This window comes from Choloepus didactylus, chromosome 14 (assembly GCF_015220235.1).
Source record: "Choloepus didactylus isolate mChoDid1 chromosome 14, mChoDid1.pri, whole genome shotgun sequence".
Lineage (NCBI taxonomy): Eukaryota > Metazoa > Chordata > Mammalia > Pilosa > Megalonychidae > Choloepus > Choloepus didactylus.
Window position 1 is genome coordinate 50,430,427 of NC_051320.1, and position 15,816 is coordinate 50,446,242.

At 34.4% G+C, this 15,816-nt stretch overlaps 1 protein-coding gene across 7 annotated transcripts in view; it reads left to right on the forward strand.

Annotated features, from left to right (window-relative positions):
- The window catches only part of INTS8 (integrator complex subunit 8), a 110,861-nt gene that overhangs the window by 89,713 nt on the left and 5,332 nt on the right, over positions 1 to 15,816 (forward strand). For 2 of the 7 annotated variants that reach the window (XM_037802745.1, XM_037802746.1), the window contains exons 16-26: positions 99 to 220; positions 6,727 to 6,911; positions 7,350 to 7,383; positions 8,068 to 8,124; positions 8,200 to 8,261; positions 10,791 to 10,909; positions 12,090 to 12,193; positions 12,863 to 12,913; positions 14,345 to 14,418; positions 14,499 to 14,563; positions 14,726 to 14,769. In XM_037802745.1, the coding sequence (XP_037658673.1) occupies positions 99 to 220; positions 6,727 to 6,911; positions 7,350 to 7,383; positions 8,068 to 8,124; positions 8,200 to 8,261; positions 10,791 to 10,909; positions 12,090 to 12,193; positions 12,863 to 12,913; positions 14,345 to 14,418; positions 14,499 to 14,563; positions 14,726 to 14,769 (917 nt within the window). Of the gene's footprint in view, positions 1 to 98; positions 221 to 6,726; positions 6,912 to 7,349; positions 7,384 to 8,067; positions 8,125 to 8,199; positions 8,262 to 10,790; positions 10,910 to 12,089; positions 12,194 to 12,862; positions 12,914 to 14,126; positions 14,419 to 14,498; positions 14,620 to 14,725; positions 14,770 to 15,816 lie in introns of those variants that run through there. The other 5 variants (XM_037802747.1, XR_005211610.1, XR_005211609.1 and 2 more) reach the window with 5 other exon arrangements.

Sequence of the window (15,816 nt, forward strand, 5' to 3'; positions counted from 1 at the left end):
GTTTTTAATTTATTCAGCTGATATTTTTGCAGATATTTGCCCTATTCTCATTTTAATGTTGTAGTAGTAGTACTAGCTACTTTCTTCTTTGCTTTTAGATATTCCTCTTCGTCAAGTTATAGCTGAGGAGTGTGTTGCGTTTATGTTAAACTGGATGGAAAATGAATACCTTACACTGCAAGTTCCTACATTTCTGCTTCAGAGTAATCCATATGTAAAGGTAATTAATGTTTGATCTTAATAAAAGGACCATTAGGACAGTATTAATATACCTGCTTTAGATTTGTTCTGTGCTTTGGGAATTTGCATAATTTCTATGATACAGTAAAAGGGTGGACAGATGTTTGTTGGTTTGTAGTTAAAAGTATAGTTTTTGATAATTCAGGCTCTTGACTTTCCCCTCCCTAATGCCTAAATGTTTTTTTTTTCTTTCTAATACCCTATAGCTCTAATGGAAACACCAATAAAATTTTAGTTAATAGTCAGCATGTTTGTATAATCCCAGGCTAGTCTAGTGATTAGTCAACTTTTCTTGCTTTGGTTGCTGTTTTCAAACTCTAGTTTTAAGTTATGGAATGAATACAGAGGTATAGATTAGTATGAACTGGTGGAAACTGTCATGGTTATACTTCTACCCATTTTTCATTTGAACGCCTTTCCCTTCTTTACAAGCTATTTGCTCCTCTACTTATGGTATGTTTTATTCTTATTAGTATCATGTTTGTTGTTAGTAGTTACACCTGTGAAATAATTTATTCAATGAATTGACATTAAGTTGTTTCCTTAGAGTTCACCCTTTTTCCCTTTCAAAATAAGCCTTTTTTTTGTACACTTGGTACTTCAATTTCCTGATTATTTTCTCAACTGTGCATATTCTTTTTTTCTATTCTTATCTGCTTCCATCTCATCTTTAGCACTTAGTCCTTTAAATCTTTGGTTGTCTTAGAACTTGCAAGACTGCCACTCTTTTACATCTGTCTTTTGGTTGTTCCTCCATATTTCATGTGTCTCCTTTTAAAAACTGAACTCCTTTCATTTTAACCCTTTGAAGATTTATTGATTTCTTTAGCGTTTTTTTCATTTTCTTCTCCTCTACAACTACTTAAAAACCATTCTCATACTTGAATCATTCCTTTCTTTGGGGTTGCAGACATGTAATTGTATATGAGGTCCTAATTAATATCTAGGTTGCTTGTCTGTCTGATTATGCCCACTAGTAATAAAAAGGTGAGAGAACCATTTTGTTCTAAACTTATCATTGTTTCCACTTAGAATTTTATCTTGTTGCTTAGTATTAAGACACTTTAGAAGTTCCTCTCTTTGCTTCTCTTAGCAGTGAACTCCATGGGGCTGTGCACTGGAAGAGATTGTGCACGTGTTTTCTGTAATGAACATTAGAGCGTCTGCAGTGTATAAAGGGCATGGGAAGTTGAGTTGTAGCTTGCCTAACCTTGGGATTTTCTCATTGCATCCTACAGTTCCCCTGACTTGGCCCAAAAGGAGGAAAGATGTGTAGTGACCTTGTTATCATGTCGTTTGGTGGTTAGGGTTTTTATGTGCCTCCTGCCAAAATTGATTTCCTTGCTTCCTTGTTAATGTCAAGGTAAAAGAAATCAGAGAAAAAAGCCTAGAGTAAGGGATTTTGTTTTGAAGAGATACAATTTAGAGCAGTTTCCAAACTTCATTTTTGGTGTGGAATGTATACACATGTGTGTAGGGAAAAGTCTGGAGAGATATGAACAATCATTATCTCTGGGTAGTTGAATGTTAGGTGATTTTAGTCAGTGTTATTTTCTGTCTTTACATATTTTCTAAAATACTTTAATATTATGTTAATTGAGAGGGAAAAAATCTTAAGGACCAAAATTTGCTCTTTTGAGATAGTACAAAACTTTCTCCCTTGTGTCAGGATGGGAGGCAATATGGAAAGGGCACAGGATTTATAGGCACTTGGATTATATTAGTCTAACTAGTAGCAGGGGGAGGAGGAGTGGTGATAGTAGTAATAGTATGGGATAAAAACAAAAGATTCTTGTTTTTTCAGCTTTTTATTTTTAAATACTTTATAGGACAGTTATTAAAACCCCATACAGAGACCTCCAACATACCCCTACCTACCCCCACACCCAGAACCATCAATTTTAACTTGCCACATTTTCTGTTATTAGTCTGTTCATCCAGCTATCTGTGTGTTTATCAATCCGTTTTCTGAACATTTGATTGTAGGTTGTATATATCATACTCCTTGAACATTTAACACTGCCATTTCCTAAGAACAAAGATACTCACTTATGTAATCACCTTAAATACAGTTATCATGTTCAAGCAATTTAACATCAATATAAAGCTTACAGTCTGTATTCCAGTTTTTTCATATGCCCCAATAATGTCCCTTTGAGCTTTTACTCTCTTACTAGATCACATCCAGGATCATGTATTGTCAGTTGTCATTGTCTCTTTAGTTGTTCTTTCTTTCTTTTTCTAGTTGTGGAAACATATATACAACATAAAACTTTCCCATCTCAGTCACTCCAAAGCATTCCATTAGGTAGGATTAATCACATTCACAGTATTACAGTACCCTCACCACCTTCCATTACTAAAATTTTCCCAGCTCTCCCAGTAGAAACCCTGCACCCATTATGCATTAACTCCCCATTCTCCCTGCCTCTCTCTCCTGGCAATCTGTACTCTAATGTCTGTCTCTATGAGCTTGCATATTCTCTGATATTTTCTTTGTAGTTACCATGGGGCTTGAATTTAACATCCTAAATCTGTAACAATGTTGTTTGCTTTGATAACAACTTCATTTCAATAGTATACGCAAACTGTGTTCTTTTACTCTTCTTCCCCCCTACCTTTATGTAGTTCTTGTCACAAATTACATGTTTATACATTATGAGTCCCAAACCCCTGATTTCTCATTACATTTTATGCATTTGCTTTTTAGATCCTGTAGGAAGTAAAATGTGGAGTTACAAGCCAAAATACATTGGTACCTTTATGTATTTCCCATGTTGTTACCCTTACTCGAGATCTTTATTTCTTCATGCAGCTTAGATCTGTTGTCTAGCGTACTTTCCTTTCAACCTGCAAAACTCTCTTTTATCATCTCTTGTAGCGTTGATCTAGTGTTGATGAAGTTCCTCAGCTTTTGTTTATCTAAGAATGTCTTGATCTCTTGTTTTTGAAAGATGATTTTGCCGGATATAGATTTCTTATTGGCAGTTTTTTGCTTTCCGCACTTTAATATGTCATTTCACTACTTTCTTGCTTCTGTGGTTTCTAATGAGAAATCAGCATTTAATTTTATTGAAGCTCCATTGTACTTGACATATTGCTTCTCTCTTGCTCCTCCCAGAATTCCTTCTGTATCTTTATCATTTGATAATCTGATTATTATATGTCCCATTGTGGATCTATTTGGGTTTATCCTATTTGGAGTTCGTTGAGTGTCTTTGATGTGCATATTCATGTCTTCCATCAAATTTGGGAAGTGTTCAGCCATTATTTCTTTGAATATTCTCTCTTCCCCTTTCTTCTCCTTCTGCGAGTCCCACAGTACATATACTGGTAAGTTTGATGGCATCCTCCAGGTTTCTCAGGTCTGTTCACTTTTCTGCATTCTTCCATTTGCTCCTTAGGCTGGATGATTTCATTTGTCTTATTGTCACGTTCACTGAATCTGTCTTCTGCCAGCTGCAATCTGCTGTTGAGCCCTTCTGGGAAATTTTTAACATCTACAGCTCTGTCTGGTTCTTTTTTATAATTTCCATCTCTTTATTGGTATTCTCTTTGTTTTCATTCATTGGTTTCCTAATTTCCTTTGTTTTTTTTGTCCATATTTTTTTTGTTTGTTTGTTTGTTTTTCCTTTAGCTCGTTGAGCATATTTAGAACCATATATTAAAGTCTTTGGTATGTCTCAGATCTGGCCCTCCTCTTTGATGGTTTCTAATACTTTAATCTGTCTGGGCTATTGCTTCTTGTTTATTTGTATGTTTTGTAGTCTTTAGTTGAAACCTGGGCATTTGAATATTTCTTTTCACTGAAATTTAGACTCTGTGACATCAGTTCCTTAAACTTGTATCCAGCTAGTATTATAGCAGTTTTCCTTGAATGTCAGGAGCTAATAAAAGAAAAAAAGGAGGAGGAAAAGAAAATACCTTTCCTAGTCTTTGCAGATTGACCTGTTTAAGTGCTCTCCTTCAGAGCTTATCCATACAATGGGTTGTATGAGAATAGCTCCAGGCCAAAGTGTAGGGGCCTCCCTGCCCTTTTTGCGTCTTCCTCTTGTCTGTGCTTTCACATGTGGCCCTAGGAATGTCCCCTCTTCCTATGAAAGGGTTTCCTTATGATCCTGGGCACTACACTATGTATCACACAGCCAGCAATCCCATGCCCTGGACAGCACAACTTGACTGCTGTATTGCTTCAGCTGCCTTCTCCATACGGGGTGAATTCTGGAAAGGTGAATCTCTTAGGCCACCACCAGACAGATTTGGCCAGATATAGTATGTGCACTATATGTATGTGCACGAGGGTTACTCTGTTCCCTCTAGAACCAGGACCAGGGATTCATACTAGGGGCTGAGGCTGGCTCTGCACTGAACCAGTGAGGGGTGGCCAGCCAAGGCACATGGAGATAGATACTACCGCTTTTAAGCATTCTTTTTCTTGATTCAGTACTCTCTCTGTTACTGCAGTTCTTTAACTATTTTCTGAATCCCAGAGAAAAATGTTTCTGCCAGTTCTTGCTAGTTGTTCAAAGCTTGGGTGGGGGACTACAGAAGGTTTTAATATGGCCTGCTGAGGTCTTTTAAGATGTGGCTCCTTCTCCAGTTGCTTCTCCCCCTGCTCCTTATCATGCTGTGTGCCCCTAGCGCTAGAGTACTTCCTGGTACCTTTAATTAAGACTGTGAACTTCTTGAGGACAGTTAATTTTTATATTCTCACTACTTTACATGATGCCTAACACTTAAGAGGTGCTCAAGAATATTTGTGGAATTGAATTGATTTGGGGCCTTGACCTCTGTGAATTCTTTCTTTTGGTTCTTAATAAATTTAGTGAACTTCAACCAAGCATATGATCTCTTAGAACAGAAAACAAAATGAGTTAATGGGCTACAATATCCCTGGGATTTTATTGTAGTAATAGCTGAATATATTATGATCCCAGTTGTCAGATCCCAGCTATCAAAGGTTATTTTCAGGAGGCAAGAAGGTTGAAATGTCCTACTAGACTATGGACTCCTGATTTCCATTCCCATAGCATAGGTAGGATTTTCATATCATTTTCACTAGCTTTATAAAGCACTAGTATTCTTGTTAATTTTCTTAGGTGTGATCATGGAATTGTGGTTATGTGGGAGAAATTCCTTTTTCTTAGAAGATGTATGTTGAAGTATTTAAGGGTAAAATGTCATATCTGCAACTTACTTTAATATGACTTGTCCAAACAATATACGTAGTTAGAGATATAAAGCAAATATGGCAGAATATTTATTTACAGTGTGTCAAGTATACAAGTATTCATTGAATTATTTCAATTTTCTGCATTTGAAATTTTTCATAAAAAAATTGGAGCCCAGGAGCACCAATTTTCATCTTTGTTATAATCCTACCTTCCTTCTTAAAGAACCCACCTTCAGCAATGGTGACTTCGTTATGAAAATATTCTAGTGTCCAATTTGGGTTTCCTAATGGGCTTGAAATTATCCTTGCCACTTCACCCTCTAAAAGAGCCATGGTGTACAAAGTTTAATAAGAACAAATGACAGGGACCCTCTCTTGCTTTGAAGTGGTAGAGGGAAAGAAATACTACATTTGATACAAGCTTATTTTTTTCTCTGCCTTTTGGGCTGGTCTTTACCTTTTGCTTTATGTCCCTTCTTCTCTTTAGTTCTGGGTCTCTTAGGTCTTTAAAGCTGCGTTTATTCAGATCTATCACTCAGTAATCTGTTTTTTAGGAAGGTCTTTATTAGCATATCCTTCCTTAATCCTACCTTCTATAGCAACAGTAGCTCCTTCCCCTGTTGCTACCATTTTTCTTAGAGAAAAGTTGATGTAAATTTTGTTTCCTAATTTTGCCAACTTTTCTTTCCTTGGTTTTTTTATCAAAAGAAAAAAATTCTCTGGAAAAAATTGATTAAAGGCAGTTTGTGTGTATGTGTGTGTGTTTGTGTGTTTGTGAGAGATAGAGGAATTTAAGTACTAAATTTTACCACACCTCTAGGCTTTTACCACAGTTAACACTGTGGAGTATGTCTTCTATTGTCACACATGTTTTCACACCTTAGTTTTTTTCCTTTTTTAATGCAATTTTATTGAGATATGGTCACACACCATATAATCTGCTTATTTATTTTTTATATTTAATAAAAGTGGGCTCATACAATGTATATTTGGCAACTTGCTTTTTTTTTTCCCAATCATTACTAGACTATACTGGTTTTTGTTCTTATTTGACTGTAAATGTTTAGATACAATGAAGTTTATATAATAGAACAAGAGGATCCTCTTCTCCAAACAGATTCCTATCTGTCAGTAACCACTGAGCCATGTATTCCTCAGTGGCTATATAGAATATACAGCATAAAGTAACTATTTAGTACATTCAGGCGATTATCCATCTTTCTTCAAGTGTACCTTGATAACAGAACAATCATGTATGACATTACAGATTATTTTTTTGTGTATTTTCTCTTTGTTTTTCATGTTCTATGTAGCTTGGACAACTTTTAGCAGCTACATGCAGAGAACTTCCAGGCCCTAAAGAAAGTAGACGAACTGCTAAAGACCTTTGGGAAGTTATTGTTCAGATCTGTAGTGTGTCCAGTCAGCACAAACGAGGAAATGATGGCAGAGTTAGTTTAATAAAGCAGAGAGAATCTACATTAGGTATAATGTATCGGTAAGTTTCTGTCAGTTTTATTGTTTGAGTTCTTTTTAATATTGTTCTATTTGTACTATTTCAAGAATATCTCTCTTTATCCTTGTATATCATAAAGATGGACAGTTTTAAGAATTTTATGGTACTGCTCTCTGACGGACTTGTCTACCATAGCCACCCTTGGAAATACCTTCTGTTTATTTGTTATTTTAAGAGAATGTCTATTAATCATTTGCTATAATCAACTTGAATTCAAAATCAAAGTGTCTAAGGTTGGATAGCACTGAAGACTTTACATGTGATTAAAAAATTGAAGAAATTTTACGTTATCATGGCAATAGAATATTATACTCCCTTTCACACATGCAAAATTAGAGAATTAGGAATGCACCTTTACCTGTAATTTACTTTCTTGATTTTACTTTAAGTGTATATATTAAAAATTTTTGTTTTTTGTAGGAGCGAGCTGCTTTCTTTTATCAAAAAATTACGGGTAAGTGTTATTAAAAACTGACCTAATTATCATTGCTGATTTTTTTTCAGTGTGAAAATATTGAGTGTTTCAAATGCTGATGAGATTATTGAAGTGATCTGTTAATATGCTTATCTTCATTAATCATTATTGGGGTTGGAGTAATCTGAATGAAGAAGTTTATTTTACATTTACCTTATATGTTTTAGTAAATAGAGCAGATATTTTTTAAATTATAAAGAAGTCTTCGTAAAAGGACCAAAGGGTGTGAAGCCTGAGTTTATTATAAATTTTACTTGATAGAATAAATACCATATTTATTTACTGGACATAACCTAGGTTCCATTGTTTAAATGTTATTTTAAGAATAGAAACTCATTTGTTTTTGGAGCTAATTAGAAATACTAGTTGAAAAGAGATCCATTTACTCAATTTCAAAAGTTGTATGGGGAGTTGAGCCCAGGGATTGATGCCACAGGCCAGTACATAAATATTCTCTAATTAATTTTTGATTAATTGTCTACTGTGATTTTTTGAGATTTAAAATGAAGTTGATATTTAATGTGCTCTATAATAAGCAGGTGCTAAATTTCACCCAAAAGAGCAAGGGTCTTTTGGAAGAGAAAGTACTTGATATCCCTGAGGATGATAGGAAAAATATTAAAATATATAGAATTTAAGGTTTCTGTGTTTTCTTTCTCACAGGAACCATTGGTTTTGACTATCATCTTATCACTCTTTGTGAAACTTCACAATGTTCGGGTCAGTAGTCCATAATTTCATTTTAGAAACTTCTTTGAAAGATATTTCTTTTTAAATCATTTTCTTTTTTTAAAGGAGGACATTGTGAATGATATTACTGCTGAACATATTTCTATTTGGCCATCTTCCATTCCCAAGTAAGAAATATTATTATAGCTTACTTTTTATTAAATTACTTATGTATATTTAGAAACCATCCTAACTGCTGTAATCTTGGATAATTTGATTAAAAGGCTATGAATCTTTTTGGAGTCTATGACCAGCTTAGTGATTCTCTATTATAGTCATTATCCTCCTAACAATTATAGATAAAGGCGCATAGCTCTGTAAGAACTAAGGTATATCAGCCCCTAGGTAGAACAGAATCTCTGAGTGATCCTGATTACTTGTCAGTGGATAGAACTGGGAATTGAACCTCATGAAATAATGATTTTCTATCAGACTTCTAGCATCTTATTCCTTTTATAAGTGTCCATTTGAAAATGATTTGTTTTTTCATAATTTCTTTTAGCTTTTTTCCTAGTACTGTGATTATCAGAAACCATCACCACCTACCTCACCCACCCCCGTAGGTACACTTAGGAAATTCTTTAATTATTTTTAAGAAAATTTTCATCTCTTTCATCTCCTAAGAATCTCAATGAGATGGTGGGGGAATGTTTTTTAGGGAAGAACAAATGTTCTCCATTTGTTGGAAGAAGAAGCCATTTATATTTTTCTCTTCCTACACATAGCAACCTCTCATACTGGAGAGTCAGTTTGTTTCCTCACAAAAGTTACTTTTCCTCCCTCCACTCCCAATCTCTTCTTACTTTGCACCTGAAGGACAGGGTACAGCCAGGCCTCATTTCATTGCTCTCAGTGGCATCTGTGAAGAAGAGTTTAGTAGGTAGATAAGCAGGCAATAGAATGGCAATAAGTGATTTGATTTCATTTCAGTCTTAGAGTTTGGAAGCAATTCTGGAATAGGTTTGGAGGGTTAGAAGTGGCTGGATGACTGTGCACTCCTCCACTTCCTGAAGTTTATATCCCTGAAGATCACCATGTTTCTTGAAACAAATGTGCAAATTTCCTAGCATTCCAACTGCATATATTGTCATAATATATTTCTATTTTTTTACATAAAATTTGGTATATTAGATAGCAATATTTAATATCTCAGGCACAGATAGTTTTGTCTTTTTAATTGATTGTCTCTCGTCGTTGTTACTTCTTTAACCTAAGTATAGACTCTAAACTAATGATCGATTTTAAATATGTATCTATAAATGAGGTAAAAGAATGGTTTAGCGTGGAGGCTCTGGAGCCAGGCTCTTAGGGTTTGAACACCGTCTTTTCTGCTTTATCAGGTTTATGAACTTGGTTAAATAACTTTCTGAGTCAGTTTCTTCATCTGTAAAACGGGTATAATAATAATAGTAACTGCCTAAAAATTATGAGGATAAGTTAATGCATTTTCTAAGCTAGGTGTGTAGAATAAAAACTGGCACATTAGTAGACTTAACTGTTATCTTCATAATAAAAATAATGTAAATTGACCCAGAGAAAACAAAATGTAACTCAATGTTTGATCAGAAAAAGTATTTCTCTTTAGCAAGAGCCCTTATTGACTCCAATAATAGTGCAAGAATGGCACTAGATTAAGTATTACTATAAAATAGATTGTTTGATATACAGATAGATTTGTTAGACTTGTTACTGTTTTGTAAATTCCTGTAATATATAGTCATATACCAGTTTATTTTGTTGTAAATACAAAATTGGATATTTGCTAATAATACCACTATTCCTTTCCTATTATATCCGGCACAGTCATGAGTTATGATAAAATCTAAGCCCTGAGGGCAACAGAAGCAATTTGTCCAAATTCATCTTGTAAATGTTAGAGCCATGATTTGAACTTCACGTGTGTCTGAATCCAGAGCCTGTGATCTTTACCACTAGTAGCTGTGTTTCTTGGGTGCTGGCCTGGCTTTTTTCCACATAGTTCTATCTTCTAATTTTGTATTCCAAGACTTCCAAGTTTAACCAGGCTCAGAGTAGCTGCCCCCATTTCCTATCCATTTCTTGACTCTTGATTGCTACCCAAATGTACCGAAGTGGTATACTTCCCACATCTAGCCCCTAGCTTCGTGAGATCCGAGAGATGTCTAATGCTAAGGGGAGTCAGTTACCTTTTCCAGAAGTCACAAAGTAGATTGAAGGCCACATAGCAATGTTGTTAGTGTTTGAGCTTTCGTGTGTGTGTATGTGATGACAGAACTTAAAAATCATTTAGGGGAATTTTATGAGCCTGTCTTTACTCTTTCATTGCCTGTCAATTATGCTAAAAAGAAAAGGGTTTTATCCTACCACTTCTATGTTTTATACATTTGTAAAAGATTTAAAGTTACTTTTTTGGTATGATCTAGGATATCTTCTATGGAATTTTGAATAAAAAACAGCAAAAAACATTATTGTCAATCCCTTTACTAAAGCTGGCTTATCACACTTTCTCGGATTTCATTGTTTTGATAGTTTTTATATATTTACTGCCAGTAATGTTTAGCATTATATATATAATCACCTAAATTTTGGCTAAGTCTTTTTGTTTTATAATACATGCTTGTATGGGATTTGAAACTAACTTTAAAAATAGAGATTAATGTTAACTGTCTTTCCCTTAGCCTCCAGTCAGTGGATTTTGAAGCTGTGGCAATCACAGTGAAAGAGTTAGTTCGGTATACACTCAGTATAAATCCAAACAACCATTCCTGGTTAATTATTCAGGCAGACATTTATTTTGGTAAGTGCTATATTTGGTTGCTCTGTGATGTTTTCTTTTTGTAGCCCTTTTAAAAGTGAAATTAAATATATTGTACATTTTATTACATTACTTTATTAAATTTTATAAAGTCTTGTTTGGTATTATCTAGCTCTTCCTAGGTAAAATTAAGAGTAAACCTACAATTTTTATACATTTAAAAACTAATCATATACATGTATATATTTTTTCTTTGCAAAACCTTTGGTTCAAATGCTTTTAGGTTTATGTTGACTACTCTTTCTTTAAAATAATGAATGTTTGTTCATCTAATAAGTTGGTAAAGCATTCTTAAGGAATAAGGGTAAAGTTTTGTTTTAAATATTGCTATTTAAAGGTTCTGAAATATCTTCAGGCAATTTTGATTATTAATTTGTGTTCTTTGGGATAGATTCCTGTTTTTACCCCATCTGGGTATATGTGAATAGGATTTTCCAACTTGAAATGAAATTTCCAATATTTTTATTATGGCACAGATCAAATACATTTTCTGACTGGTATCATTTCAGAAGCAGTTTTTTAGGAGTTGATTTTTTTAATGGGAAATTTCAGAATATAAAGTGGAGAGAATAGTATAATGAACCCCAAACACCTACCACCTAGCTTTAACAATTAACTCATGTCAGGCTTTGTTTCACCTTTACTTTCATCTACATCATCACATCACCCCCTCCCCCAACTGAATTATTTTGAAGCAAATAAGAGCTGATTTTAATGTTCATTTTCACCCCAAACCCAACCATAAGAATTTATCATCAAGATCTTAATATTTATGTTCAGAATAGATATGTTGATTCCATACAACTTTGAAAAATTAGGACATGTTTCTAGTTTGGTCATTTGAGAAATAAATACTAAATTCTGTATTAGTAAGTTTGACAAGAAATCTGAGCTAAATTTTTGACAGATACATGTTAGAAAGCAAAGAATCTATCATACTGTCCTTTTAAAATGTTAAGGAGCAGTGGCAGTGTTTTTTTTTTGTTTGTTTTGTTTTGTTTTAGTTTTGCCCTGGGTATATATAATGTTTTATCCCTATGGTTGAGATCTGCTTTTGTCAACTCATGAAGTTATACCTGACTCTCCATAAAAAGGGCCTGTCTCTTTTTCCAACTCTTTTATCTAATGATAGGTAATTCTTTATCTCTGATTTCTGCTTCAGCAACAAATCAGTATTCGGCGGCTCTTCATTATTACCTCCAGGCAGGAGCTGTGTGTTCTGATTTCTTTAATAAGGCTGTGCCCCCGGATGTTTATACAGACCAGGTAAATTGTTATTGTGGGCTTTCTTTCCTTTGCCTGTCTTTAAATATTTTTCTGGGCCCCTTTTCTTCTTACTCTGCACTCCCTCTGGGTGTACTTATTTCTGAGTATGTGATGGTAACCCCCAAACTGATTGCATTAGGCCAGATTGCTCTTCATATTTCCAACTTCAGCTGCCCATAGACCATTACTGCTTTGATTTCCCAGACACCTCAAGCTCAACCTTTCCGAAACCCATTTCAGTATCTTACTTTACCAAGCTCCCCTCCTGACACACTCACCTGATCTTCCAAAAAACAAATAAACCCCAGATACCGTACACCTTATTCTCCTTTGTTGACCATTTGAGTTACAAAGCTAAAATACTGAGCATTATTTTTGGCTTTTTTCCTTATTTTACTGACCTTTTCCCAGCTTCCCTTCCTTCCCTACTCACCCCAAGTGTAGCAAATACCAATATCTAATTGGCTATCGAGTCATATTGATTCTGCCTCTTAAATCTCAGATTTTGGTCAGTCTCTTTTTATATGCATTGCCATATCCTCTGGTTTAGGCCACTGGTACCATAATTTAACAAATGGCATTTTCAATACCTAAAATTAATGACTTTTGAAATAAGCTTTTAAAAATTTTAACCAGTTTTTGAAAGTAATCAGGATCTTGTTTCTGTAGGTAATAAAACGGATGATAAAATGTTGTTCTTTGCTGAATTGCCACACACAGGTGAGTTTATTTTATGTTAGTTTATTTTTTTATATTTCAGAGGCATATACACACACACACATACACACATATAACTTCCAGTATTAGACTGGGAAGTAACTTATTTTCCATGTCAAAATTACTTAAAGTTTGGTGTCTAAGAGTTTGGCATATTCTTTTAAGTTTTTAAGTAGTTTATAGAATTTTTGCTAAAATGCAAGTATTTATGAGTTAGAAAGTATTGACCTTTGAACCTTTAATATAGAAAGAAAGCTTTTTTTTTTTTTTTTTTTACATTTAAGAGTAAGTATATACATTAGTCATCAGGGAAATGCAAATCAAGATCACAATGAGATACCACTTCACACCCACTGGGATGGCTATAATTAAGAAATAGACTAAAAAGTGTTGGTGAGGATGTGGAAAAATTGGAACCCTTATAATGAACATTGCTGTTCGTTGCTGTTCAAGTGGTATGGCCAATCTGCAAAAGTTTGCAGTTCCTCAAAATGTTAGATACAGAATTACCATGTGAGCCAGTAATTCTAGCTCCTAGGTATACAATAATCAAGAAAAATGCTAACATTTGTGCCCATTAAAAAGTAATGCATATTCATAGTATTATTCATAATAGCCGAAGTGTATAAACAATCCAAATGTTCATCAATGATGAATGGATAAATAAAATGTGTATACATGCAGTGGATATTACTCAGCCATAAAAAGGAATGACGTACTGAGAAATGCTACAAGGATGAACCTTGAAAATATTATGCCAAGTGAAAAGATAGACACAAAAGGCCGTGTATTATATGATTTTTATTTATATGAAATATCCAGAATAGATATCTATAGAGACAAAAAGATTAGTGGTTGCAGGGGGTAGTGGTGGGGAGGAAAAGAATGGGGAGTGACTGCTGATGAAAATGTTCTTGATCTAGTTAAAGGTGATCATTGTACAACTTTATGGATGTGCTAGAAACCACAGAATTGTATACTTTCAAAGGGTGTATTTTATCTTATGTTACTTATATCAGTTAAAAGTATTTTTAAAAAAAGATGTAGCATTAGGATTGCCATCCCTGCTTGATGATAGATCTCATCTTTGTCTTAAGCAGCACTGATAGCTTAAATTTTGCCAAAATGAGCTTCTGTACTTGCCAGCTATGAAAGGTTTAATTGCATATTCTGTATGCCCTTAATGCCATGTAACTTTTGCTGGCTTCTCATTCAGACAGGCAGAGAGACACTTGTGTAAAGGTTTGTAGACATTAAAATTGGATGGAATTCATAAGTATGAGCCTGACCTACTCTGTGCAATCTGTAAGTCTTCTTAAATTACTTAAAGAAGGTATTCTTGATATAACAAGAAGAGAATATTACTACTTCAAAACCAGGGGAATCATTGTTGACACTAGTTACATAAAACCATTTTTCTATTTGCTTATGTAGGTGGCAATTTTATGTCAGTTCCTCAGAGAAATTGACTACAAAACAGCCTTTAAATCACTGCAGGAACAAAATAGGTATGAATGGTTTTTAAAATAAAAGGGAATTGAAATTTTTCTGCATAAGAAAAAGGAAATAACTGAATTATATTTTTCAGTCATGATGCTATGGATTCCTACTATGACTACATATGGGATGTTACCATTTTGGAATACTTAACTTGTATCCTTTCATCAAAATACATGATGTTAGAACAATTCATTTCTGAAATTAAATAAGTATGTGATATTGTGTGTTTTTCAGATAAAAAATGTAAAATAGAGTTGAGATTCTGTCATGATATTTAATACTGTCAGATTCATTATTCTTAACTGATTTGTCTAGATCTTCATCATAAAAGAGGAGAAACAGATAAAAGACAAATTGCAGTAAGTTACCTTGTGTCTTTCTTCAGGGATATACTTGACTTCCAGAATATTATACCACTGTTAAAGTTTGAACCAACAAAAAATATTTTGTGTGCCTAGTTACTACCAGTATTTGGTTATCAGTGTTTACTTTTTTAAAGATCTTTTTAAATAATATGAATTGTTACATCTCAGTTTCTATTTCATTTAAAAATGTTAAATTGTTTCATTTTTGCACCCCAAACCTTCATATGGTTTCCTATCTCATACAAAGTCAGAGCCCTTAAAATGATTTAGCCTCCTCTCATGATTTAGTCTCCAGATACCCACCTGATCCTTTTTCTGACATCTGCCTAGAACATCACACCTTAGGGACTTAAAAATTTTTTTTGCCAGGAACATTCTTTAATTCCCCTCAGGTCTCTCCTTAAATGTCACATTCTTAGTGATCGTTTTTCCAAATAACAAATGACTCCCTCCCCTTCCCCTCTAATCCTGTTATTCTCATTTCCCTTTTTAATTTTTCTCCATAGTACTTAGCAACATCTGATATACTATATGTTTCTTATTTATTTATTTATTTAGTTGCCACAAGGGTAGGGACTTGTTTTGTCACTGCTGGTAACTGGAATGGTGCCTGGCACACAGTAGGTGCCCAGTAGTTAACTTACTGAGTGGATGAATTTTTATTTAAATTTGACTTTTAGGCCAAAACATTCATTTTAAGTCCCTTCTCCATTGAAGGTTATACCTACTTCTTACTAGCTCATCTAACCTCATGGTTTTTCCTCTGCATGCATTAAAAGACATCTGATCAACTTACCCAACACCTCTAGCCTTATAGGTCCTTGCTGGCCTCACTTCCATCAATTGCCATCTTTACCCTGTTTTAACCACCCACTCCTATAGCCCTGCTGTACTGTCAGCCCAAATTGTTCTACGTAAGACCTTATACTGCATCACACTATCTGCCAATAACCCACCCCCTTCTGATTTCCTGGCTGCCATGTTCCTCTTGATCAGTGAGATGTTCAGGTTTGTCACCAATTTTTTCCTGTTTGCCCTTTC